At 42.3% G+C, this 27,452-nt stretch overlaps 2 protein-coding genes across 2 annotated transcripts; one reads left to right on the top strand and one right to left on the bottom strand.

Moving 5' to 3' along the window:
* Positions 1–503: 503 nt before the first annotated feature.
* Positions 504–10,973, top strand: mcrip2 (MAPK regulated corepressor interacting protein 2). The gene is made up of 5 exons (XM_023272351.3): positions 504–1,088; positions 1,216–1,285; positions 3,883–4,016; positions 7,977–8,084; positions 10,050–10,973. Exons 1-5 carry the CDS (start codon positions 1,034–1,036, stop codon positions 10,118–10,120), a joined length of 438 nt encoding a protein of 145 aa, XP_023128119.1. The 5' UTR covers positions 504–1,033; the 3' UTR covers positions 10,121–10,973.
* slx4 (SLX4 structure-specific endonuclease subunit homolog (S. cerevisiae)) lies at positions 10,726–27,012 on the bottom strand. The gene is made up of 13 exons (XM_035949087.2): positions 26,089–27,012; positions 24,758–24,965; positions 23,861–24,076; positions 23,346–23,590; positions 21,640–21,929; positions 19,911–20,139; positions 18,519–18,718; positions 17,863–18,009; positions 16,984–17,153; positions 14,059–16,337; positions 13,748–13,847; positions 13,234–13,521; positions 10,726–11,382 (listed from the first exon to the last, which is right to left on the bottom strand). Exons 1-13 carry the CDS (start codon positions 26,513–26,515, stop codon positions 11,001–11,003), a joined length of 5,181 nt encoding a protein of 1,726 aa, XP_035804980.2. The 5' UTR covers positions 26,516–27,012; the 3' UTR covers positions 10,726–11,000.
* Positions 27,013–27,452: the final 440 nt, after the last annotated feature.

Below are 27,452 nucleotides of genomic sequence, written 5' to 3'. Positions count from 1 at the left end.
TCGGTTGACAGTTTTCATTACTTCAGCACATTTGTCTGCGTGTGTTTAAAGAGCTTTCTTCTATTTATTAATTCTTGCCTTCTCCACGCCACCCTTGCTCGTTCTATTTTCCATCTTTCAAACACCTCTAACCGTGTGTATGGACGTGTTACGTCAGCGTGCGCCTGCAAAAAAAAACAAAACAAAAAAAACAAAACAACAACAAAAAAAAAAACGAGCTGCCAGTGGAGGCGGCTAGGGGATCGCTGTAGCAGTATAAGTGATCAGCCCAGTGCCATGGCTGAACACCGGCCCATGAAAAAACAAAAACAAAAAGTTAACACCGGCCCTCGCAGCCCAAACATCAGACCGGCCCACCGGGAATTGTCCCGGTCCTCCCGATTAGCCACTCCGGGCCTGGGTGACACCAACAGCCGAAGCCAAATTCCTTATATGTTGTGTCCGTACCATTAAAGCTGAGTCTGAACTTTATTTTGAAAGTCGCGGCCGGAAGCGCCGCTCTGGGTTGCGGCCGGCTTGACGCTGGCTGAGCATGGCAGCTCTCCGTCCCGGTGAAAGTAAAGCGTTCGGTGTCCTTGTGCTCCGTCAGAGAGCGGAGCAGCTTCGGTGGGTGTCGGAGCATCAGCGGAGCAGAGAGTCCGGAGCTGACCGTCACCACCATCCTCCTCCTCGGGCGTCAGGAAGCGCCTCCCCCCCTCCTACCGCCGCCTCCTGTGGGTGATCCCCGGCATGTGGAGCTGCTTTCTCCTTGAATGACCTACACGCCACCTCTGCCGGGAGCGCTCGGTTCATCCCCTGTGGTCGGGAGGTTATATTTACGCACACGCAGCGGGCAACAGTTCACAGCGAGTCTCCTGCAGGCATCGGGCCGACTCCGGAGCAGCTGACCCGGGCTACGAAGTCGGTTTTTTCCCACCGTGGCATCGTCTGGAGCTGCGGAGCGGACGGAGGAGCGCAAGTTGCGGAGCTGACAGTGAATGTTCGGACCCGACCATTAGCTACCACAAACCCTGCGGAGCTTCGTGGCGTTCACATGATGTACACAATCACCAGAGGTCCCAGCAAACTAGTTACACAACGGAGGACAGGTGAGCGAACGTTGCGTAAAGAGTGATGCAACGGGACGTCACCACTGGTTCTGGTGCGTCTGCTCGAGTTATTATGAAGCTTAAAATGTAAAACTGTGCATGAAAAAACTCCAAACTTCTGCTTCAGGTCCAACACAACAGGTCGAGAGCAAATTCACCGACTTGAAACTCAAGCCGACGTCTTGGCTCACGTCAAAGTAAGTATCTGTCTGCGCTTTTTTATTTATTGAGTTGTATTTTTTGCGTCATTATAATTATCATTATTCACGCGCTGCTGGTTGAGCAGGCCCAAAATACTTCGCACGTGCGCCGTCTGTGCGATCATGTAACGCCTCGCTTTGACCTGCATCCATTATCGGACACAGCTCTGCTCTCGGGTGTCATGTGCTGAGGTGAGACGCTTGACGGCGCGGTCTGCTACCTGTGTCGGCCTGTTAGCGGCCTGTGAAGCCGATTCGTCATCTGGGATCCCACCTGTCCCGTCCTGCTCTGGCTCTGAAGCGCAGCAGGAGGCCTGCAGGTGCTGCTGGGAAATGCTTTAATACCAAATGCCACTTAAAGCTGCACTGGGCTGCCAGCGTGCTTGGAACAGTTGGCAGTGCAGTCCAGCTCTTCCACAAGTGAAGTAAACAAGGAGGGCAAAATAGTAGAAATTAGTGGAAAAAGCGTTCAGATCTTTTACTTTGAGTGAAGAGCCTACTTATGTTTCAAAAATGTCAACAGCAAAATGTGCTTAAAGGTCCCATATTTTTCCCCTTTTCGTCATCGTTAATGAAAGTCTCACATGTTCTCAGAATGTGTGTGTTATTTTTTTTCCAGCTCAAAATACTGCAAAAATAGTTAATTTCAACATGAACATCTTACTCCTGGTATTAGTCCTGTTCAAAGTGGGCTGTTTCAGTGTCTGTAGCTTCAAATATAACTGCGCTGCTGCTGTCCATGCCTCATTCAGGAAGAAAACTCTCTGTGTCTGTGATTGACAGCAGAGCAAAAGACTGGACAGCACATGTGAATAAGAGACCAGGACTTTATATAGTTTCTGTAAAATAATTGCTGAATTAAGTGCACTACTGTTGTGTTTGGCTAAAATGTTTGGTGAGTTTGTCAGGCAACCTTTTAGTCGTAAAAGCTGTATTTAAATCGTAAATGTGAACAGCTTTATTGAGGAATTGGCTGAATCAAAATGCAGCATATGTGAGCACAGAGAGCAGGAGAGAAATACAGTAACCCACACGGTTCTTGTTTATCGGTTTCAAATTGGTTTGAAAGATCTCATGTGGTGTAAATCATTTTTTTATTGCGTTTTTTTTTTTTTTTTTGGCCATTATAAACTAGGAGGGTGTAAAGTAAAAGCTGTTCAGACATGAAGACATTTCATTCCGTCATTATTCAAGCACACCAAATGTTCTGCTGTCGGCTGCAAGAGTGAACCCCAAAGTCTTCATGCACTCCCAGAATCCTAGAACTGAAGACACAGTGGACTGTTTGTATTATTGATGGCAGTGTTATCACAACAATTAGAAAATCTTCAGCACATTGTGTGTCTAATCTGGCTCTCGTTAGCATTAGCTTGGATTGCAAAGCCGAGGGACATTAACAGATAATGAAAACTTTAGAAACACTTTGAAACGACGTGGTGGGTTACAGTGTTTTCATGTTGCCTGTTTTGCCTAAGTGTTGCCTGAACTCAGCCAGTACAGTCCTTTAACATTGACTTCTCTCCTACTCTCTGTGCTCATTCACACTGCAGTTCAATACAGCTAAATTTCCCAAAAAGCTGTTCTCAATTACATCATTTTCTGTTTCTGTTGTCAGGCAATGTAACAAGTATGAAGCAGTGGCTAAAACACAGCATATAAGGACTACAGTGTATCTGACAGTCAGTTCTACCAAGTCAATATGTAGTGCAGTTGTTAACTCACGGACGTCCGCTTTTTGTAACATGGTCAAGGTTAAAAAGTTTGGAAACTGCAGGTTTAAACTTATCTATAAAATCTTCATCTTAAAATTAACTAAAGCTGCCCGCTGTCAAATAGACGTAGTAGAGCCGAAAACATAATATTTCCCTCTGAAATGTAGTGGAGTGGAAGTTTAGTGTAGCATAAAATGGAAAAACTGTAATAAAATACAAGTACCTCAAAACTGTACTTAGGTACAGCACTTGAGTAGATATATTTTCCTCCACAGGAAACATCATAGCATTCCTTCATGCATTTCACAAACCACAGAATCCAAAATGTCAGTAAGAATGACTCAGCATTTTGACAAGTCTTTCATCAATGCATGGTGTGTTGCATCAGACTGCAGTGGGCCTCATGAAGAGGCAGCTGAGTGGAATTCTAGTCAAGTTTGACTAGAATTTGAAAGCAGAACATATACTAACTAGGTTTTTGTTTCATTCTATCAGTAAGAGAAATGGCTTCTTTTAAGATTTTATATCTGCACCAATATTCCATATGTACAGTGTGAAGTTAATCCGGAGATATTCTGTCTTGAACTGTACCTCCTTAGTTGAAATGCATTCTGACCACTACATCAATTCCTCTGCAGACTCATTGATTATGAAGACTTGTTATTGTTTGTTTTGCCCAATAAACAGGTTGAGAATTCACCATTAAAACCTAACAAGCATCACTACATGCTGCTAACAGACTGTCAGTCAACCATGATGTTGCCTGAAGTCACCCTCCATCATTTTTTAGCTTCACTTTGAAATAAATCTCTTGTGCTTTGTGTTTATATCGACTGACCCGATCCACAAGCAGCTAAATAAACTCCTGTCATTTCATTTCAGCTCTCCGCCCCCGAAGATTGTGTTCAACCGTCCCAATGGGAAGCGCTACCACAGTGCAGCCACACCGAAGGCCGAGACCTCCGCCGAGGGATTCACTCCTGCACACGAGGAGAACGTCAGATTTGTGTATGAAGGTGAGGATCAGTAGACGGGAGGGTGATGAGGGTCGCAGTGCAAAGTCAGACCTCCAGGACAAGAAGCCTTAGAGATTTATTTCTCTCAAGGTTACAGGGTTGAAGGCTGTGACAGTTGAAAGCAGGAAATGAGCGTGGGCAGGTTTTCAAAATGTTAATCTGGATCAGTACGATCCGCATGAGGAAATCCCATGTTTTGCTAACAAGGATCAGGTAGTCATCGCTTGGATCACCTTGATCCAGATACAACCTTTCCAAGACCACCAAATGGGGTTCGCTTGGGCTCCAAATATCACAATGTAGGCTGCTAGCTGTGTAAAAGAACATGTACAATAGGCAGTATGTTGTCACTTTAAGGCAGAAAGCAGTACAATTAAAAAAATACATATATCCCTTTACATTTTCAGCTTCATTTGAAGAGCCAGACCCTCATCTGACTCACAACAAATAAATACAAACATACAATGTTCACAGAGACATTGTGGATATTTCAAACATGTTTTAATCATAAAAAGGTTATGAAATAAGCTGGAAAGATGAGCTTTATTAGACACAAAGACACAATCTCCTCTGAGTTAAATAGGTTATTTTTTCTTAATGTTAACAGCTGTTTATGTGATTCTTTTATGGGGACAAAATCCCTTTTTTCTTCACCATACTGAAAGGTAGCCTGATGTTTACTTTATCACTGTAATGGTTAAACAAGTCTGGCGTAAAATATAAATACATGTGTGTATATATATATTACATGATACAGATATTGTTTTATTTATGTGACTAATTTGATACATTTTCCTTCACCCCTTTGAAGAATACATATTTTAGTATAAGATTTTATTATCTAATCTGATTTCAAACCCCCCGTTTCCCCTCTTTTGAACAATCTTAATCTAAAGGACAGAGTGTTGTGCTATGTAGTCTGTAAAGAAAGTTTATGATATTTAATATAAGGCAGTATAATAAAAACTGACTTGCAGCAAATGTAATTTAATGTGGTACATATTTTCCATTTCAAAATTCTGTAATTATTCAGACTCAAATTTCTGGACTCCTCTGTAGATATTTCAGACCATCTGAGTACAAATAGTCAGATATTTATTACGCAAACAAATGTTTTCAAATCTAACTGTTAGCATGTATGTTACATTCTGACTATGTTTGCTGGTTTGATGAAGATGGTAGCATTAGCTGCTGTAGTTCCTACAAATGAATTAACATCAAACTCAGACAAGTTCAGTTCACACTATTTTATGGAAGATCTCAGTCCAGCGAGGAGTGGTACTACTTACATATGGAATAAAAAACATGAATATATTGTTTCCCTCGCATTGATTATTATTATTTTAAATAAATAAGAACCGAAATTGAGTTGTAAAAAAAGTCAAATAATTTAATTTCCATTGCATCTGTGCAGCCTTGTTCATTCACTGTCCATAAAAATGTGATGAACACAGTCACAGAGGTAAAGTTTCCTTACACGGAGAAGATGATCGGTTTTAGTGACTCTTTTTTTTTTTTGTTGACAAGCTTAATACTAAGCCAGTGCTATTTGTGATGCTATATACTGTACACACCGATCAGGCATAACATTATGACCACTGACAGGTGAAGTGAATAACACTGAGTATCTCTTCATCATGGTGTCTGTTAGTGGGTTGGATATATTAGGCACCAAGTGAACATTTTGACCTCAAAGTTGATGTGTTAGAAGCAGGAAAAATGAGTAAGCGTAAGGATTTGAGTGAGTTTGAACAGGACCAAATTGTGATGTCTAGACGACTGGATCAGAGCATCTCCAAAACTACAGCTCTTGTAGGGGTTACTGGTCAGCAGCGGTCAGTATCTATCAAAAGTGGTCCAAGGAAGGAACGGTGGTGAACCACTGACAGGGTCATGGGCAGCCAAGGCTCATTGATGACCGTGGGGAGCAAATGCTGGCCCATGTGGTCTGATCCGACGGACGAGCCACTGTTGCTCAAATTGCTGAAGAAGTTAATGCTGGTTCTGATAGAAAGGTGTCAGAATACACAGAGCATCACAGTTTGTTGCGTACAGGGCTGTATAACCAGAGACCAATCAGGGTGTTCATGCTGTGCACCGCCGAAAGCCCCAACAATAGACACATGAGCATCAGAACTGCCCACGGAGAAATGGAAGAAGGTGTCTGGTCTGATGAATCATGCTTTCTTTTCCATCACGTGGATGGCCGAGTGCGTCGCTTACGAGGGGAACACATGACACCAGGATGCACTATGGGAAGAAGGCAAGCTGGTGGAGGCAGTGTGGTGCTTTGGGCAAAGTTCTGCTGGGAAACCTTGGGTCCTGCCATCCATGTGGATGTTGCTTTGACACGTACCACCTACCTAAGCATTGTTGCAGACCATGTACACCCTTTCATGGAAACGGTATTCCCTGATGGCTGTGGCCTCTTTCAGCAGGATAATGGACCATGCCACAAACTAAAAATGGTTCAGGAATGCTTTGAGGAGCACAACAACAAGGTTGACACATTGACTTGGCCTCCAAATTCCCCAGATATCAATCCAGTCGAGCATCTATGGGATGTGCTGGACAAACAAGTCCGATCCATGGCGGCCCCACCTCGCAGCTTCCAGGACTTAGAGGATCTGCTGCTACCATCTTGGTGCCAGATACCACAGCACACCCTCAGGGGTCTAGTGGAGTCCATGCCTCAACAGGTCATGGCTGTTTGGCAGCAAAAGCGAAACCAACACAATATTAGGCAGGTGGTCATAATGTTATGCCTGATTGGTATATATACTGTATATATGCAACTCAAAGATATTGCTGCATTTTCTTTCAGTTAATTTGTTTGCAGATATCTGTATTTACAGAGCAAAAGTTCTGCACAGGACTTTGCCTTTAGTCGCACAACATACTTTTTGCCTTATTTTCAACTAGTTCACCCTCAATCTGGTGCGCTTTTTCACATTTTGGCTGTACTGGGTGCCTGCAAACAGCAGATTTTGAATTTAATATTTTATAAAACAAAATACAAGAAATAGCCTGTGAATACAAATATCTTTCCACTATCTTTTCCTTTCCTTTTCATTCTTATCCAAACAAGACAAATGGTAAAAAATAACTTCCATACTTTTTTTACTGCATAAGAATCCTGGGGTCGTAGCTGCAAGAATTCAGCAAACTGTCTGCAGTACTTCAGAAGCAAGGGTTGCCTCCAGTCAGTTAAAACCTAACAATGATTAAAAATCATGAGTCTTCACTATTCACCCTGTCTTCATGTTTACCCAGAATGCACTGGCCAATAAATGACTGTCTGTGACTGTTGGACTGCTGCCCTAAAGACTGCTTTGTGCTGTTCCTTTGTTACCACAAAGTTCAGAGTGCTTCATTTTAATTCACTGCTCGCCTAAAGAAAAACCTTCATCACACTGTCAAGTTGCTTTGAGACAGAAACTTGTCGAGCTTGTTTACTATCACAAAAAAAGAAAAAAAAAACTGAAATTACAACCAGATATGTTTAGTTAGTGTTTCACCCACCCCCATGCAGCAAATACAACTAGTTTAAGGCTATTTGTTCCATATGTTTGACATCCTAGCAGTAGTTTAAGTTACACCACATGCACCATCAGAAAGCAAATATTGTGTAACTAAAAGTTTGTTTTAAGGACCCTTCAACAGAGACTAAACCTGGAGGTTTATCTCAAGGCTAAAGTGGAAACCTTCACCCCTGCTGATTAAAAACACACCACAAGACCGTCCAATCTTTCACAGTGACCAGTCTGCATCAGTGTTTGCAAATCAACTTTAAAAGTGGACGGTGCAGGTTTGTGAGGAATCTAGGGGGTGTCTGAATGTTAGAAAGGAGTTCAGAAATGTGGAAAGACAAATAAATTAAAGAAACCTGCATCCAGGCTGCAATTAAAGCTGTTTTTTTTTCTCAATGGCTGAGTCCGTGTGTGTTTTTTTTTTTTGCAGTGTGGCAGGAGGTGGAGCAGAAGCTGGAGGACAGAGACGGTGGAGAATCAGCCAACAGCCAAGGGCCCGTTCAGTACACTGAGAAGACCCCCAGTACTGCGATGAAAAGTATGAACCTCTAATGACAGCTAAAATACTTTAAATAAGACAGCAAAGTAAATCTGGCGTCATTAGGCATCTAATCTCACTATATGGCTTTATGGCGTCCGAACAGATAACCCTCTTCCTCCTCAGTAACCGGCTGCTCTTTGAACCAGTCTTTTCATCGCATGTTTAATATACAGGTTCTTTAAATCTGTCAGGAAAACTGAGTAGCTCTACTCATCTACCTGAAAGAATCGCAAGCCAAGTGTCTTTTGTGTTGACTTTATCTGCAGCCAGAGGGCAACTGTTTGAACAGTCGGCTTTTATTTTTAATTCACCTTCAGTTGATGAGAACCAGGTTATTCCAGATAAACCAGTCATGGCTGCTGATTGTGGTTTTGTCTGTTCACACACTCCCCTGTCTGCTCCGGTTTCCTCTGGGCATCGCTGGTCTCTCAGGCTGGATAACCTGTCAGGTTATTTTTTATTTTATTTTATTAGAACAAGTTAGGCTGTTGGTTCTTATAAACAGTAATTAAACAGCTCAAATATAGTATGTTTCAGCTCAAGTGACCTTTGTAACTTTCTGAAGGAGGTTCTTGAATCTTCCAGCTTTTGGCTGGTTGGTTGTTTGCTTTTTAAATCATGCATGGCGTTACGGATGGTTTCAAATTGTAGAACAGAGTGGTCTGGTTGCTCCTCATTATCACTGTGCTCTAGGGGGAAAATAAATTACCATTGTCTTGGTCGAGCTAAGCCAAGAATGCACCGACGGTGTTCTTGAAAAGTAGTCACAAGGGAATTGTTTTGGTGGAACATTTACATGCAGGCAGGCAAGCGCTGTCATTAAAGTGACTGACTTAACAAAAAACTAGCAGGGCTGCCTTACTGCTCGAGCCAAGTCCTGTGCAAAACTTTAAATAATCAGTGTGGTAGCCCAGAGGATGTTGTTGCTTGCTGTTGTGAAGGGGACTTTGAAAACAGCAACATGCAGATTGTGGAATGGGAGGAGAAAGTGGTGTGAAATGTGCAGCCAATAGACTTATAACCGCCGTCTACATCTGGTGAGTCAGACTAGAAATGGCAGCGTTAAATCCGAAATGACTACTAGATAAATATTGCTATGGCATGCTTAACCTGTCTAATGTTTCGGTTTGGGGAAAAATTCCTGCAAAACTATTGACATTCCCATCAGCCTTAGATGGACTTTGTGTTTAGACCTAATTATCAAATGTTATCGTGCTAATGCTCTGAACTCTAGCCTACACGATAAACATTATATCCACCAAGCACCAGCACGTTAGCATGCTGATGTGTATATATCCCTAATCTGGTTTTGTAGCTTTATTTCAGACATGATTACAAGTAGACAACTCAGATAATGCTGTTATGATGCCATAAATCATTAAACAAAGTAAAAAAAAAAAAAAAAAAAAAAAAAAGATTTCTTAGATTATTGATTTGGCAAAAATTAAAAAAATAAAAAGAAAATGTTACTAATACTGGTTAAAAAGTTGACTACATACTAGAGATATTTTAATGTTTTCATTTTGAATTTGTTTCAGTATTTTGTCTAAAAGTTCCTGATTGTTTTTTGTCAACGTGACATGTAAAATGAAGTGATTTTGATGATGTAGGATTTGGCTAAGTTTCCTGATAGAACGTCATATCAGAAAAGGACAGCAGGAAATTGAAAATCCGACAATTCTGTTTTACAGTTTCTGGCTCTGGTGACACGCCTTTCAAACTGTCTAACAGATTTTTGGGTTCAGAGGGTTAAATCGGTTCTAACCATTGTAACGGATAACTTGGTAACCTTATGGAGGAATACACTCATGTATATATCACATATTGTAAATTACCCTGTTGCTTTTGAAATGACTCACTTATCCATTCATGTGACAATTTAATAAGTGATGCACAAAAAAGAATTCATCTTAGACGGCAGATTAAGCTTTAATCCTGTCCCCTGTGGTGTTCTTTCTGCAGACTTTGTGCCCATAGACCTGGAGGAGTGGTGGGCTCAGCGCTTCCTTGCCAACATCGCCAACCTGTCATGACTGGTTGAGGCTTTGAGCCGGGACACGAAGCGCCGCGTTGATGCTCCATCGGTGAATCAGGGTGGAAAATAGGCGAGTCCGTCTCCAGGATCCGCAGTGTTGTGCGTAATTTGGAATCTGATTTGACGCCCTGTGCTTCACGCTGCTGTAGAGAAATCTGGGTGCACAACACGAAGCCGCCAGCCTCCCCCATGCAACAACAGCGACCTGACTGTGAACTCTGGACAGCATTGGTTTTTTGCTGAGCGACTTGAAAGGACCCGTCTCTCTACTTGAATGACGCATCAGATAGAAGCTGTGAGATTTTTCTTGTTCAAGAATCTGCCTCCTTTCTCAAGTGTGCTCAGCTCTCTGTGTACGTCTTGGCTGATCTTTGGATAAAAAGCTACTGAAGAGCAAAAAAAGTAAAATGTTTTTCAAAAAAGCTTCCTGTGTGATGGGATTTCTTTGCAATTAATTAGACCATATTTTGTTGGGTTGGTTGTATAATGCAACAATTCGATGATTCCCTTTTGCATCATTAGATATGAAATGAGATGACAAAGGCTCTATAAAACCTATTTCAGACATGAAAGTGTTTCGTCTGTAATAATTTAACTCAAAGCGACTATTTGTGACCACGGGCCACAGAAACATTTATTTTGTTTTATTTTCACAGTGGGTTTTATAATATGCAATATCTGCAAACACTTAAAACCTTAAAATAACCTTAAATCTGCTCTCACTATGGATGCCGGCTGTTAAGAAACAACTTTAAGTCTTCATAATCCTAAATTTCCACATGGTGTATTCAGCCTGGAGATTATTTGCAAGCAAATGTTTCAAGTTCTGAAATAAAACTTGCCACCTTGAACAGTTTTTGTGTAAAACTTTGACAGATTCAAATCATGGCTGCAACAACTTTTTTCCTACTTGCCCCTCGTCCACCTGCTTTTGTCCCCCTGTCTGTCCTCTTGCCCTGCCTGCGGCTGGGTGCAGCGTGGCCCGGCTTGGCCGTGGTGAAGGTGATGCACTGAGAGTCCAGGTAGTCCACCAGCTTAGCGGCTCCGAGGCGGATCCCGGCCGCCTTAAGTTGCTGCTGGAGCTGGGACAGAACCAGAGGCTGGTACTGGAGGATCTGACTGTAGAGCTGGGAGTCAGACAGAATGAAGGAGCGCACGGCCTTTAGGCGATCCTGGAGGCGGGACGCTGCTTGGGAACACGAGATGCCGGCATCGCTGTCAGATTCGCCATCAGAGGAGACGCACAACTCTGGGTTGGACCTGATGGGAAGACAATGGTTAGATCGTTTATTTATAAAAAGGTCTAAGAAAGCTACAGCAAGCAGATATTTAATGCGACAATATACATTAGACCTTCTTAAAATCAGAGTAAAACAGATTGTAAAAAGGTCTAACGTATATTGACCTTCTATTAAAAAAAAGGAACACTGAGCTGCTCAAAGTAAAACTCAAACACAAAACGTTTCTTAACTATAAATGAATCCACCGTACTGTAACAGTAATTCACAACACGTATCAACCTGCATGTTATTGTCTTGAGTAATGGCTAAATGTTGAAGCTATAAAATGGTAAAACAACATTAATAATTTCTTAGTGCTCAATGAAATTTATCCGTATGTCCGGTTTTGCTGAACTGACAGATCATAATGTAAATAAATTAATGATAATATGAAAGAGAAAAGCAGAAATCACTGAACAATAGTGTAAGAATCTGGTGCTGTTGGGACACTGCTTGAAAACTTCCATCTGTTGGCAGTTTTTATTATATATTTCAAATAACTTTGCATCTCTTGCATCATCCACGGTGAGTGCACCCTGTGGGGTAGGAAGTTGATACAGAATTTCCTAAAATGTGAAAAAAAAAAGCCTTGCTACAGTCATTTTGAGCCGACTGGATGAAAAATGACTAAACATGTCCACAACAAGCATCGTGTTTTCCCAGTCGGTTGCCATTCTACGTGCCTTGTGTGACTAGTGTGTCCACGGGCCTCATCGATCTTTACATCAATTATATTTACTGTCTATATTACCTATTTTTGCACGATCTCGCATCTCTGAAGTGAGAAACTTTCTCGTAATCTAAATTTTTAATGCAATTTCATGTGTTAATGACTTTGTCTTCACAAATGAGCAGCAAAACTTGAGTATTGTTTGTAACTAATGAGACACACAAGAAAGGCTAAGCTCATGTTACTAATTTCAGCTGCTTCCTCTCTTCTGTCCTCCATCCTTCTGCCCATGACCCGGAAATTGTCCTTGGCCCCCCATCATGAAGGACGTTTTAATTCCTGAAATCCATCTCGAGGGCAGAAGAACGCTGTCACTTTGTATTTGTATTGCACTTCTTTGTGTATCACTCCTCTTTCTTACTTTACCGCACATAGGTGTGCTAAATAAAAGACAAAATCTGTGTAATCTGTACATTCCCATCAATTTATGCCACGTTGTGAAATGATTGTAGTATAAGTTATAATAAAAACCATCCTGCTCATCTGACAGAGACCATAAATTTGGCTGCAACAAAATATTTTACTGACAGCATTTTACAAGAACAGCTCAATCCCTGTTGTGTTGATTCGTCTCTTCTCACATCTGTGTTGGGAGTTACTATAATGCAAGGAAAGGAGTCGAGGATGTACGAACTGGGACGTGAAAAGTGGGGTATGACTCTGGCCTTTCCTGCTGTCTCTGAACACCTGTGCTGTGTTCTAATGCACCGAGTCACAAAATATTTGTTCTAGTCTGCACATTATTGTGTTTCAACTGTCAAAACTTCAGTGAAACATGCTCAGAAATACGCTATAATGTTACCTAGATGTTGGTGTGTGGTAGGTGAAATTAATTTATCAGGACATCTTCCGAAAAAAAACTAACAGTTAAACAGGTGAGATTAACTGTACTGAGTTTTTAAAAAGTGATGACAGTAGATGCTTGATGCATGAAGTGCGAGCAAAAGTGTGTTCAGTATCAGACGTTCTGCACCTGAGCAGTAAATGAGCCGGAGCACAATACAGCCGGACAGCACTGATTTGAGCTTTTCTGAAGTTATGTACTCAGTGTGCAGATATGTAGCACCTGAGACAATCTGCACACCCGAATACACCGAGTACCTTTCAGATTCTTCGCTGGCTGCAGTTGAAGAGGTGTTGGAGCCCTGTGAGGCTGACAGCGGCTCTGCTTCGTCCTCTCTGTGATGTTTCACAGGAGAGATTGCAGTGAGCGGTTCTTTAAACTTGACGCTGGAGGCAGGTCTGCTGACAGGGGGCTTCATTTGAACCGTCTGGCCTGCAGGGGGAGCCTCATCCTCAGAGTCAGAGCTGACCAGCTGATGGGTGTACTGGTGGATCTCCTTCAGTTTGAGGATCATCTGGCGCTTTGGTAAAGGCCGAACACCGAACCTGCACCGAGGAGAGAGTTGAAGGCGTTTGTGATGGAGAGACAAACAAGCAGAGGTGCAAAAGGAAAGCAGCCTGAGACAGCAGAGCCAGACAGGTTAAGCTGTGACACTGGGGGAGCTAATCAGATAGTTCCTCACCTAATCGCCTTGATGAGGAAAAAAACCCTCGATCCTTGTATAACCTTTCTTTGAGGTAACGTAACAGAGATGAAAGCGAGCCAACCAACCTGTTGAGCTTGTTCTTGAGTTCTGGTGTGTCCATGTCAGAGTAGTGTGGCATGGGAGTGATGGGCACCAGGGAGCGTCGCCTTTTATTGCATGTTGATACTGATGAGACACAAGCAAGAAGACGCTGTTCAGTCTGATTTCAGCCCTGGAATTTCTTAAATAAATAAAACTGCACGCAGTGACAACAAATGTTTAAAGTTCTTTAAATAAATCCCTTTTGGTAGTATGCAGATTTACGATAGATTTGTAAATTACAAAAGAAAATTCGTGCCAGATCACAAGTACTGTATGTAAAGGAAAAACTGCTCACCTGGGGTTTTGAGCTGTGCACACGGGTTCAGCCTCTGAGAGAGAGGAAGAACCTCCTCTTCTTCTTCCTCCTCCCAGCTGTCCCATATTTTGGAGTCCAGGAGGCCTTTATCAAACTCTGGTGAAGTCTGTCCCTGTAGGCTGCTGGATGGTTGCTGACCTTTCGGCAGTGAAGGGGGAGTCACACTGTCACGGTTGTTTAATGGCTGAACACTGCGGTTAGACGGTGGAGAGGCTGTTTCTTGTTGTCCTGGGCCGTGCTCTTGTTTGCTGGATTGTCCGCTGTCCTCCAGCCTCAGACTGCAGCAGCCTGGACTGCTGTCCACACAGGCATCCAGACCCCACGAGTCATTAAAAGCTATGGGAGGCTCATCCATGTCCAAGAAACTCTGCCGGAAACTGGACTCTGCACCATCTGCCCCTCCAGCTTCTCCTTTTGTATCTTCCTGCTCTTCACTACCCAAGTCTTTATTATCTCCTAATTTCTCATTTCTTTCTTCCCTCCTCGTCAGCTCAACCCCTGCATTGTCTCTGCTGCTGGACTCAACAGAGTGTTGACTTTGACTGGAGGACTTGCTGTGTCTCTTTGAATTTTGAAGACCACTGTGAGAGGAAGAAGAGGGTCGCTCTGAGGGGTCGGACAAAGGCGAGAGATGAAAGCTCCCTAATTCTGTTGTTTCTGGGCTTTCTAAAGGTGCTGACCTCTGCTCATCAAGGTCAGTGTGGAGCGGTGAAGTGGTGAGAAGAACAGGGGGCTGGTGATGTTCTGTGTGAAGGGGAGTGCTGCTGTGAAGTTGGGGCTGCAGGTGGAGTGGAGTATCCTGCTTTAAGGAAACTTTGAGGGAATAAGAATTAGTATATTTGGACAAGAGAACTGAAGAACTACTGCTTTTATTAGGAAAAACATTGAGGTCCAACCTGGAGCTGCTGGGAATCATCCTGTTCAGCTTTAACCTGGAGACACTGTCCTCTGTTGGGCCAACAGAGGCAGAAACTTTGGTTGGACTGTTGGAGGTATGAAGCATGCTATTGCTCGGTAAAGCAGGAGAAGAGAAAACAGAGGATGAAGGTGGGGAGGCGTCACCTTTAGGGAACAGTTGCGTCCTGCACATGCTGCTTTGGGTCTGAGTGGAGCTGCTCGTGGTGTTTCTTCCAGGATGGACAGGTGTGGATGGGATCAGCCAAGAAACTTCTGGGGAACATGCTAGTGGATCAGCAGAACATAACTCCAAACTGCTGGACTCTTTATTCTCCAAAGCAGGTACATTAGGTGGTGGGATCTGCTTGGACTTAATCTCTGTGTAGCTCTGGATGCAGGGTGAAAATGGCAAAGGACTCTGGGAACTAAGAACAGCAACATCCACCTCCATCTCCTCGCTAGAATCAGACAACACTATGAGCTCCGGTTCCTCTTTTTTCTGAGGTGAATCAGTGGGAGGAGGGATGCAAATACTACGGGGACCTTGGCTTTCTCGCTTCAAAGGCACATACTGTTCAACAGCTTCTTCTCCTTTGTCTCCACCTCCACCCAAGTCACCCACTGGACCAGGGGACAGACCTGTGGTGGGCATGGTGGATGCGCTGTATGGAGGGCTAAGGGAAAGATCGTCGACTAAACTTGGCGAGGACTGAAGCAAAATTCTGCCAGATAATTCAGATGATGGTTTATGAGGAGACTTGTGTTGTTTGGATTGAGTAGTCTTTGTCAGGGCAGAGGTCGAGGCTACAGAGGAGCGATCTCCTTCCTCGTAGAGCCCCCATGAGTCTGAAAAGAGACGATTGTAGCTGCGATCCAGGCTGGGGTCTGGTTCAAGCTCAGAGTTGGGCTGCAGGTTTTTTTCACAAAAGCCTGTTTTGTGTTCTGTAAGTTTTGTAAACACTGCATCGCCATCTTCTTCATCCACCCTCTCCTCCTCATCATCCTCCTCCTCCTCCTGGCTGTCTGTCTCCTCCCTCTTCCTCTGTGTGGCAGCAAACTCGTAGATCTCCTCCAGCTCTTCCTCATTCACTTGTTCCTCACGAATCTCTCTGTCACCTGATGTGACCTCGTCAGCTTGACGGTCCTCTTCCAGACGCCTCCCTTCATCCTGTCTGTCTGAATCTGCCCCGTCGTCATCTTCATCTTCTCCGTTCCACATGGAGCGGAGGAGCTCTAGGATGGCCTCGTCTGTTCGGTTGTTGTAATTCTCCTCCTGGTTCGCGTAACCTGCCTTATCTCTCAGAGCTGCTGCCTCCTCTGGGTGGAGCTGACAAAGCTGCTGTAGCTCCTGCAGGTCAAACCTTAACAAACACAAAAAGAGCAACAGAGAGGGGTTGACAGAACACTGTATGAAAACATTGTCACAGTTATATGCCTACAGAAACGTCAATATACACTACCAGTGAAAAGTTTGGACACATCTTCTCATTCAGTGGTTTTTATTCAGTTATGTTATACATTGTAGATTAATACTGAAGACATCAAAATTATAAATGAATACATATGGAATTATATTGTAACCAAAAAAGAGTTTATTTTCAGTTTCAAATAAATAAAAAGCACTGAATGAGACGGTGTGTCCAAACATTTGACTGGTAGTGTAGATCAGAAAACTCCAGCAACAATACAATGATTTTCTGTGTTTTATTTGGGTTTACTTGGATCAAATCATTTTGATTTAACTCGAGGGTAAAAGGGTATTCTTTACAGTGATTATGGGACTGCAAGACAGCAGCAGCAGATAACTTATAATCATAGTAAACACTTTCTGGTTTCTTTACAGTTATCAGAATCCATGTTAATACAGAGCACACACAGCAAAGGAAGATCACAAGTTAGATTTGTGTTTATAAGAGCAAATGTGGATTGTACAAACCACTACAGCTGGAAGTGAAACGTAAAACTGTAACTGCAAAATGCTTACAATTGTCGGGGCTTTAAACTAACCTGGACGCCAGCTCCAGCATATGAGGCTGCAGTGATGCTGGGATGGAGCAGTGGGCCGTGTAGAGGTACTGCAGCAAAGTGAACACTGCCTGGCCGGAGACGTCATTTATTAACACCCTCTTACCAGCAGGCATGTCTTCCTCCTGCACTCCAAAACCACTTTCATGCACCTGTGAGAGGATCGAAGGCAGAGAAAATGATTGGAGAGGATGCAGATAGGATGAAACTAACTCTACACCATTGCTTTCTCTTGAACATGAAAATCCATTATGTCCCCGCTTTGCTCCATCCATCCCTCCCTACTCACTGCAGCTCGAGCACACCAGGTCACCTACAACTCTGCTCAAACACTGCAAAACTACTCTAAAGTACACAATGATAAGTTGTACTATTGGAGGGATTTAGCTATCATGTTAGAGGCAGAAACTGATTCTGCAAAAGAAATAATGGTATGCAAAGTCCCATCCCACATCTTGTCAGAAATGGTTCTTTAGATTTGTTTCATATAAAGCCCCTGAAATCCATGTTTTTGAGACTGTATCAGTACACTGCAGCTTCAAGGTGGAAATGCTTCACCGTGGTGTTGACTGCTTCTTTTGTTCACTATATGTCTTCTGGCATACAAAAAAAAAAAAAAAAACCCCTATGGACATGGCAACAAGTTAAAAAACTTGATTTTCATCAGAAAATCTCTTTAATTTCGCTCTCTTTCTATTATATTATTAAAATTATACAACTTAAGTAAGTGCTTATAAACTTTTCTTACATGAAATACATTATTTTAAAGCAAACCATGATAACATATCACAAATCTACACAATTATGTGTCCCCGGTCAAACAGCAGATTTGCCACACACCAACAGCAATGATTGTTTTACCATTTCAGCCAGCAGGGGGCAGCGAGCGTACACCATGAAGGAATGAGCAAAGTAGATCTCTCCACTGTCCACCTGGAGCTGCACGTCACTCAGCTGAGGGTTGTTCACCATGCTGCTCAGGTCTGATGCCAGCCTGGACAGCGCCACCTACAGGGGAAACCACACTGAGGTCAGTGCACAGCAGACACCCTGGACGAGATATACTACAGTAAACTGTATGTATGATATCAGTTCGGAAGCTGTCTTCAAAGTGGATCTATCAGACATCAGGGAGGTAAAGCTAACCAGAGCACAGGAGGCATTATGTATCATACAATATAACAGTGCGTTTGTTTAGCTATGATACATGTGAGCAGACTTGCAGTTTCTACAACTGAAAAACTCCAAACTAAGTGTTGAAAATGAAACCAGAAAAGGCATAATTTTCGATTTTTCAAACTGATTTGCGGAATCTTATTGGGTGAAATGAATAAAGGTACAGAGGACACGTCAGTTTACCATGTAGGACAGTAGTGGAATGAAAAGCAGTGAGTGCAGGTAAGACAAAAGAAAACGTATCGACAAGATGTGGTCAGAAACAATGGATAGAAAAAATGAGAATGAAGGACTCAGGTGGAAAATAAGAATTCTGACTATATCATAATGAGTTGTCTTACCGATTGGTGGCTGTTTGTTTCTTTGACTGCTCTTGGCTGATCAGTCGTCCTCACCACTTGGCTGTAGGTTTCCTCTAAGTTTGTGTTGGGTTTCTCTGGTAGGAAGCCGCTGGCACAGAGATCAACCTGCTCCTCTGACTCCTCCTGGATGAAGCCGCTCAGACGAAGATTTGTGGACAGACCGGCATTGATCTGGTTGCCTGTGGACACAGACGTGATCAGGACCAAAGCTTGTGGCTAGTAAGCTGCTACCACAGATAACAAAACAGCAGCAGCACATGAACGAGTTGCAAAGTTTACATTGAAATTGTGTGTTCTTCTTAGAAGTAATATATAATGACGGACTCACTGTTTTCATTTTCAACAGAAACAACACCAAAGTTCTAACCTGAACAGTTGAGCTAAAAGCCATTTACACCAAGATTTTAAGTGTTTCCTGCAAATAGAAAAGACTGATAATACAAACACTGTAATTTACAATAAATGAGGTTACTTTGTGTCAAGTTTAGCTCAGAAATAGCTTCTGCTAATCGAAAATCGTCCGTCATCTAATTTTTAATTTTCAATTTAAACACTGATAATGTCATTATATTCAGGGGCTAAAAATTCTAACACAAATTATGTACCATAGGTATTGTACATACCAAATAAAAAGATGAAGCTTTATAAAAGATTTAGCACAGCATTATTTGAAACCTCACTGACTGACATGCAAAGAAAGATGGAAGCAAGTATTCAATGCACAGGGCTCCAGACTGCGACTAAAATGATCACATTTCCAATCTTTCTGTGAGAGTGTGCGAGTTGAAATTTCAAATGGTCACATTTGTGTGAAGGATGAAGAATGTAGAAAAAAAGAGTGCATGTAGAAAAAATCAATCCATTTCATCTGGGACAAATCTGACATTTGAACGCTCTAGTTTACTCTTTCAGGGTCATTTTTGGTCACACACCTGTCTGAGCACCGCAGCCACCCAGCAACAGCTACCACAGAATGTAATGTGGGGCGTTTAGGGAGAACCAAAGAGAAAGTTGGTCGCACCAGTGATACCAGTGAAAAAGTTAGTCTGGAGCCCCGATTCATCGTAAAAGATTTACAATTATAGAGCAAAGAGCATTCATTTTTATAATAGGATCACTAAAATTCACTATAAAACTAAAATATGCAAGTTTCTCTGCTTGTAGATCCAATAGCAGGAAGTAGTTCATCATTTTCATTACTTTCAGAAATCTGACTTCAAAGTAGTTCTTGTATTTCAACAGCATAAAGCAATAAACAGGTTTGACACCTTTTTTTAATAGGCAATATGAAGGGAACAATGACTTTGGATAAAGTTTCACCTTTGCGATACTGGTGAGCAAATATTTTAGAGTAACATTTGTGTGTTTTACCTCTGGCAGTGTATCCATACTGTGAGAGGGTCATGCCTTCTTCGGCCAGCTCCATCAGGTCTCGGAGAACCTGACTGCCCACCGGAGTGGAGGGAGCTGGAGAGCAGGAGGCTGTCCTGGATGGAGAGAGCAGGATGGAGGCCCTGGTCCCTGAGAGAGGAGTTCTTTCAGCCACCGGTTGGACAGAAGACTCAGGCTTTGTGGTGGTGCTGCATGAGGCTGCATCGGCCTTAAAGTAGAGAAGAACAGCATTAATTTAACTCGGCTCAGATTTGGCTCCAATTTCAAGTCTTTTGTCAGATATTCAGCAATACATGTAAGCTCACATTATACTCACTGCATACTGTTTAAACAATAAAATGTGTAACAAATCTAGGTGAAATGGTGAAACAGCTGCTGATTTTTTTCAAGTGCTTTCTTGCATTTCTCAGTCCCACTGTATGCAATAAACTCTGGGTGTCTGGACATAGAAGAGACAGAGCAGAGTGACACAGCCGTACATCTGTATCTGTTCTACACAAGTTTATGAAGGTAATATAAACAATGAAATTAGTTTAGGAAAATAAAGCCACTTAGTCACTTTGCAGGATTGCTAACATATAGTGTGGGGTAGTAAAGAAATCTAAATTATGAAGGTACTAATAATGCATTTTGTAATTATACCAATAGTTCCAAGAGACAACGTTTTCATGTAGGGAGACAAATGTTATTAGCGTTCTGATGAAAGAACTGATCCAGAGGTGTGTATGAAGAGTTTTGGTTGCTGCACCAGAGACATCCTAAAGGAAAGACTCACCACTTAAAGAAACCTGAATAGAAATCTATGCAAGTATTGCATAACACAAAGGTTGAGGTTGTTTGACATATTTCCTGCCACTTTCCTCAAAAAGCCAATTGCTTGCTTTGAAACAGCTGAACTTGGAAACATCCAGCAAATCACGAAACACTGGCCAAGCCCTGCGTTCTGAAACAGTCCCAGTGACTCTGTACATGCAACTTTAATGTCCCAAAGACCATTGAAATTGCAATTACAGCTCACTGCCCACTTTATCAGACTTCATTTGGTCTTTTTACCCTAAAAAAAAAGGCTAGGTGAGGCTTTCTTATAGGAACTTTAGCTGCGCTGCATGTAGGTAGAGGGAAATGTGTATGGGGTTTTGAAAAAGTGAACCTTGGACTTAAGAGTGCAGGTACTCAGCTATAAAAAGCTGTAAATGAAGCTGAAAATTATTTACAAGAATGGAATTTGAACAGAAAAAAACTCAGGAAACATATTTAAGTAGGTCCAGTCATCTTTTTCAAGTATTTCTTTTTTAAAGTAAAAACATCTGTGCAAAAATATTGCAGCAGGCTGTCCTGTCCCAGGTCAGGCATCATAGTGCTTTTATGTTTTGACTTTTATATCTGTTTTTTTGGTGTCTAGGCAAACTACCTTTAAAGCCAAAGCCCATATTAAGAATAACTGTGATTTTAGACTAGCAGAGTAACATTCGGATCAACTGGCAGCTGTTTAAGACAAATAAAACACTCGCACAGTTTCAGACACTTCATATATTTACCTGTCCAGTGTTGTTTTTAGAATAGGGCAAGCTGCTCTCTGTCTCAAGGGGCATTTGATTTTAAAAAATGAACAGAAACCTGATGTTTAGTATGATTTAAGGTCCCCAGTCAGTTCAAACGTGACAGAAACAATAAAATAAAGTATACAAACATGTCTTCCGTCTCTTACCGATTCCTGAGGTGTGAAGAACTCTCTGAGTTGTGGAGCATAAAAATCAGACACACTGGTGGAGCCTCTGTCCAGCAGTGTGCTTTTCTGCCAGAGGGGGGCAGCACCACTCCAGCCGGGCAGAGTGCTGGGGCAGAGGGTCGGGGTGGGAGGCGAGGGGGCCCGGCTGCGTAGAAGAAGAGCAGAAACACGTTCCTGCAGCCTGGTCAGGGCCGCCTCAGCATCCTGAACCAGGAGGAGAGGAGGAGGCCGAGGGATGGCACCCTTCTTCCTCTTTCCACGTCCTTTCCCTGCACCAGGAGAGCAGAGGGTTGTGGGTGCTGATTGCGTGTAAAAAAACATAGATCTGGACAGAATTTGAGTATTTAAAGCATAGTCTCTATTTCAGCCTCTGCATAGTTGAGTTGAAAGTAACTCGCTGTGATCTAAAACGAGTTATTTAAACTACTTTAGCAGTACAGTTGAAAAACGTCCAACAGACAGAGGTGTGTACACACTGCTGCAGGCCTGCCCAAAGGTAACATGCAGACACATAATACACAAACTGTTTTCTAAAATACTTGTTTACCAATGACAAAGACAACATGATAATTTCCTCTAGGGATAACAGTTGCTCAGTTTAAATAAACCTGCTTATAACCATAAAACAGTAAAACAGTTTGGACTGAATGATCGGGGAAAAAATGATCTTACGACATTTTATTTTTATTTTTTTAGTATTATGTATATTGTGATATCAAAAAAACATGCAGGGTTTTTTACTAAATGACTCGAATAACCTTTCTTAGATGGTGTAACACTTGTAAAGGCATTCAGAATAGTACTTGCTTAGGATGGCATTCAGACTGGGCTTTGCACTCATCTTACAGAGCTCTGTAGTGTTGATCGAAATGTTTAAACTAATTCTTGCCACATGTCGTGGCAACAGTTGCAAGACTGCTAACAGAATATCTATTTTTGGTCAACATTATCCTTTCCCTAGCTGTCATATTTCTATACTACTGACACTGTTTGTTGTTTTGTTTTTTTGCCACCTAATCTTCTTTATCAGTGTTTCTTTTTTTTTCCTCTATAATGTTGCGATGCACATGTGGAGCCGGGATGTTAACAAACTCTGCGTCTGGCAAATAAAGTTAGTGTATCCAAGAACCTGAAAACTGGAGAAAATAACGTACAATCAGACAGATACATCTTGTAGATTAGTCATGGAAAATGAGAAACACGTGAATTTTCTTTTTGCACCAAGCCACAAAAACACTCGGAGCATGATGTGTTTGCGTTAATGGGGCTGAGTTCACATCTCTTTTTGTGTGAATTGTGACTACTGCACCTGCACACATTGCAGCATTAATGTTGATAAAATAGTGTATATTGTGCACACCACCACAGAGAAATGATCAAGCAAAGTCAACGGCAAGCTATGAACCAGGTAGTGTTACAACTGGATGCACAAGGGTATCAGAATTGACTTGGATGAACCAACACACCCTCAGATACAGTGAATGCTGTTTAGTCTGAAATGTAAGAGACAAAACTGAACACAAAAAAACTAAAATATCTACAAAACCAAACTAATCATTCCGACTTTGTAAAATTGAGTTGAAAATTCAGATAATTTAAATTGCTGTATAGCAATATATGTATAGCTGCACTAACACAAATGGTTTCTGTCTTCACAAACAATGATATTAGTTACATTATTGTACCTGTGTCTGTCCTCCACTTCAGCAGTGGAGTCATGGAGCTGTTTGAAGCAGCAATCGATGGTTGTAGCTGCCTCTCTGCCTCTGTCTCTCTCAGCTGCTCCTTCTGCTGTTCCAGCAGGGAGGAGGATAGAGCCAGAGCCACCACGGTCTCTTCATCCATGGGTTCAGTCTTCTTCCTGGGCTTCTTCCTCGATGGGAGTCCCGGCTTTGATGGGCCTTTCCTTTTGGTGCTCACAGTCTGTATGCTGAGGAGAAAAAAGTAGACAACAGCTCGAGAGAAGTTTTATTTTAAGCATTCAAATACAGATGTCAGGTGATAGACAAGCTCTTCCTACATAACCAAGTTAAGCAAATTCTTTCTGTTCATTAGGATTGGATGTTAAACAGTCACCATGAAAACTCAGGAACATCTAAAAAAATTGTAGAGGTGCATCAGTTATTAAGGGTCAACTGTAACCTCTCAGTATCAGAACACTTTGTTGTGACTCAGCTGGGAAGTTTGGAGACTGACTCACTGTGTGTTAGCAGTGGCGGTGCTCTTGTTCTCCTCAGCTTGTCTCTGCAAAGCCTGCAGCAACACAGCTGGAGAGACGCCCATATCTGAAGAGCAGCGCTTCAGGTGGGCCGAACGACTCTTCTGGGATTTGAACTTTTTGCCACAGATGGGACAGTCGGGGACACTGGGAGGTGGAGGAGGAGCTGGAGCGCTCTCTTCACTCTCATCTAAACACCTGTATGAGGGGAGTAATCACAAATATTCAGAGTTGTAGTTTAGCTCAATTCCATAAATCTTTAATAGTTAAAAATCAAACATGTACAAAATTGTGAGCTAAAAACACTGAGGACAGGAACTGAAGTTTAATAAGTTCTTGTTGTGCTCAACTTTCTCCATTATAGCTTTTATAATTTTAAACTGATTTCATTATGTGTTTCTATCCCTGAAGCTTCCCTTTTTGGTAATATATGTCTCATTATAAATAAAGACTTTATTCAATTCAGCTGATCAATAGTTCAAAATGCAGGAAGGTATTCAATTCACATGTACACACAAGTACATCCTCCCATCCAAGACCCGGTACATATTTGTTATTGTAACTACATTAGTGACTGAATTGACAATTAGAGAAGTTATTGCTTTTATATTCTTACTAATCATTTCAACACCACACAACATACACTAAGCCAGTTCAGTTCTTAATAAAACCTATCACAAAGTTACCTGTCTTGTATAGGTTGTGGCATCTTGCTTTAAAAGGACAAACTCTGTGTTAGGATCAAATTTGTCCAAATCATTGAGGAGGCCTCACTATATGCCCACCGGCATTCAGTCAGATTAAGGTCACTTTCCTGTTTAGAGGTTCTCTGAGTACAAACATAGGTCAAACACCAAAAATGAATATAAATGTTCAGACCTGTTGAGGTGCTGTGTGCGTCCTTCGGGTGTCATATGCGATAAGTCTTTGTGGCAGATCTGACAGAAGAAAAGGCCTCCATCCTCCAAGTCCACAGTCTGGGCCTCGGCTGCCTCCCTGTCCAGCTCCTGCTGAAGCCGCAGGGCCAGAGCCTCGTCGCTGTCTGGGGGCTTTGGGTGGAAATCAGAGCTTAAAGTCTCTGGAGTGTCTACAAACAAGGGGAGGTGCTGTGATTATGTTGGATTTTTACTAGTTATTACAACTGTGTGATGTATTGACACAATTTGCAGTTACAATCATCCATCCATCCATCCATCATCTATACATCGTTCAGTCCTCATTAGGGTCGCGGGGGTGGGGGCTGGGAGGGCTGGAGCCTATCCCAGCTGGCTTGGGGTGAAGGCAATGGACACCTTGGACAGGTCGCCAGTCTGTCACAGGGCTACATATACAGACAAACAATCACACTCACACCTAGGTGCAATTTAGAATAATCAATTAACCTCAGCATATTTTTGGACTGTCGGAGGAAGCCGGAATATCTGGAGAAAACCCATGTATGCACAGGGAGAACATGCAAACTCCATGCAGAAAGGTCAGGATGTGAACTGGGGATCTTCTTGCTGCAAGGTGAAAGTGCTAACCACTGCACCACTGTGCAGCCATAGTTACAATCGTGCAGACTACATTTTATAAAAGCAGTGACGGAGTAGGGAAGGAGAACACATTTTACCCTCCTTACTGCTTACTGGTTAAAGGATACAGTAGGGCTGAAAAATCTATCAATTTCAAATTGATTTAAGCTGTTGAGTCACTGGTTTTACACAAAACGTTATCCCCTCTGTGTGCCTGCTACGCCTTTTGATGGAATCTCATCTGTTAGAGGTCCAGTGTTGAAGGCAATCAACTGACTGCTGGTTAACATGTAGTCTTAATGGGCTGCATTTCAGTCATATCATCACTTTGTCTGACAATGGGAAGAGAAAAATACGGCGAGAGAAGCAAGCAGATGTAAACACTTGCTGAGTTTAGGTTGCACTAAAGCACAACAAGCAGTCAGAATCCATTCATCCATCCATTATCTGTGCACTGCTTAATCCTCATTAGGGCCGCGGGGGTGCTGGAGTCTATCCCAGCTGAAATGAAGTGAAGGAAGGAGACACCCTGGACAGGTCACCAGCCTATCGCAGGGCTACATATACAGACAGACAATCACACACTCGCATAGGCACCTACGGACAATTTAGAGCTGCAGTCAAAATCACAGTCTGCTATTCTCCTCAGCCCAGGATACGGTTTATTGGAAAACACTGACCATCGTGTCAACTCACCTTCTCTTTTTTGCACTGCAAAAGGAGCACAGTCCTGGCTTGTTGGCTGGCTCTTGTCTGCATGCACCATCTTTTGTGGACTGGCTCTCCTGAACTGCTGCATTCTGAAGAGTACTTTGTCTTTTGCTCTTTGGCCTCTGTCAGATCTCGGCCCTGCTGCTGCAGAAGGCACCACCGATGACCCAGCATCTCCTGAGTCATGTCCAGTCCCTCCACTGTCCACAGGCTGTTCTGCTCCAGCACTTACAGGTTGGCTAGCAGAGTCTGTATCTTTTTTATTATTCTTCCTCCTCTTGTCTCGATCGCTTGTTTGACTGCAGGTCTGATGTTGTGCTTTCCTTGGCTGACTGGACTCACTTGGTTTCTTACGGACTCTTTTTAGCGGCTTCGAGCAGAGATCTACAAAATCCTGATCCGAGTCGTCCATGATGATGTACCTTTTCTCACATTAAATAGGCTTGCCAACATGTTCCCAGCTGTTAGATCAGCCTGCTTAGACAGCTAGTTTAGGCAAGATTCCCCCTGCGACTGTTCAATTTGCATATTAGCAAGATTTGCGCGGTTACTGTATAATTCAACGACAACAGCTTAAATGCAAGTTCAGATCTACGAACTCATGTTCACACTGAGATCATTTCTTAACACATAATGTGAAAACGTGCAGGCAGTAAAACATATCAGCAACACATAAAGCAGTTAGCCAGCTAGCTGCTCATGCTAACTCTTTCTTCTTACCCAGGTTTCATGAATTAGCTTTTTAACTTTCCGCCTCATTGCGTCAACAGTCTATCCAATAATTCATAACGCAACTATATGTCGCGTTGTGAATTAATTAATTAGCTAATAAAACATAATAACCAAGCAGGGCTTGTTTTCATTTCAAAACTACTAACTCAACCGCTACATGTGAATTTCCGGTCATGTGACGGTTTTCGAACGAATGAACGGACGCCTCTCAGGTCATGTGACTGCATCGCGTTGACTTCAATTTATTCACTTAATAGCATTTTCATTTTATACAACCCAGGCCTCAAGTATTTTATCATATAAAAAGCAAATATTTTAGCATCTCTGGTTATAGGATAATTACATTTAGATGAACCTAAAAGAATGTATAGATTCTGGAGCCTTTGATTAGACATAGATTTTATTTTTTTTATTTTTGCCACAACATTAGCTCTAAATTAAAGTTAGTCCCCATAATTATTAATACTGGTCCGAGCCTTAATATCTAAATTGGTCAAGTTAATCTCCATAAATAATACTATTTGGGTGACTTGACTATGTTTATCACACGTCGCATATTTGTCCTTGGTAAAGTACCAAATTACAGCCTTGTGTGAGGTTGATAGATTCTAAATATT

Source organism: Amphiprion ocellaris, chromosome 4 (genome assembly GCF_022539595.1).
Source record: "Amphiprion ocellaris isolate individual 3 ecotype Okinawa chromosome 4, ASM2253959v1, whole genome shotgun sequence".
NCBI lineage: Eukaryota > Metazoa > Chordata > Actinopteri > Pomacentridae > Amphiprion > Amphiprion ocellaris.
This window is presented reverse-complemented; position numbering and strand designations above follow the sequence as displayed.

What these genes read in the sequence shown, in the direction of transcription:
- mcrip2 (XM_023272351.3), top strand. Translation starts at nt 1,034, where the DNA reads ATGATGTACACAATCACCAGAGGTCCCAGCAAACTAGTTACACAACGG. An exon ending in AGTTACACAACGGAGGACAG is followed by an intron (nt 1,089 to 1,215) that starts GTGAGCGAACGT and finishes CTTCTGCTTCAG; the next exon opens with GTCCAACACAACAGGTCGAG. An exon ending in ACGTCTTGGCTCACGTCAAA is followed by an intron (nt 1,286 to 3,882) that starts GTAAGTATCTGT and finishes ATTTCATTTCAG; the next exon opens with CTCTCCGCCCCCGAAGATTG.
- slx4 (XM_035949087.2), bottom strand. Translation starts at nt 26,515, where the DNA reads ATGGACGACTCGGATCAGGATTTTGTAGATCTCTGCTCGAAGCCGCTA. An exon ending in GAAGTGGAGGACAGACACAG is followed by an intron (nt 21,930 to 23,345) that starts GTACAATAATGT and finishes CTCCTGGTGCAG; the next exon opens with GGAAAGGACGTGGAAAGAGG. An exon ending in TGCACAGCTCAAAACCCCAG is followed by an intron (nt 13,848 to 14,058) that starts GTGAGCAGTTTT and finishes GTGTCTCATCAG; the next exon opens with TATCAACATGCAATAAAAGG.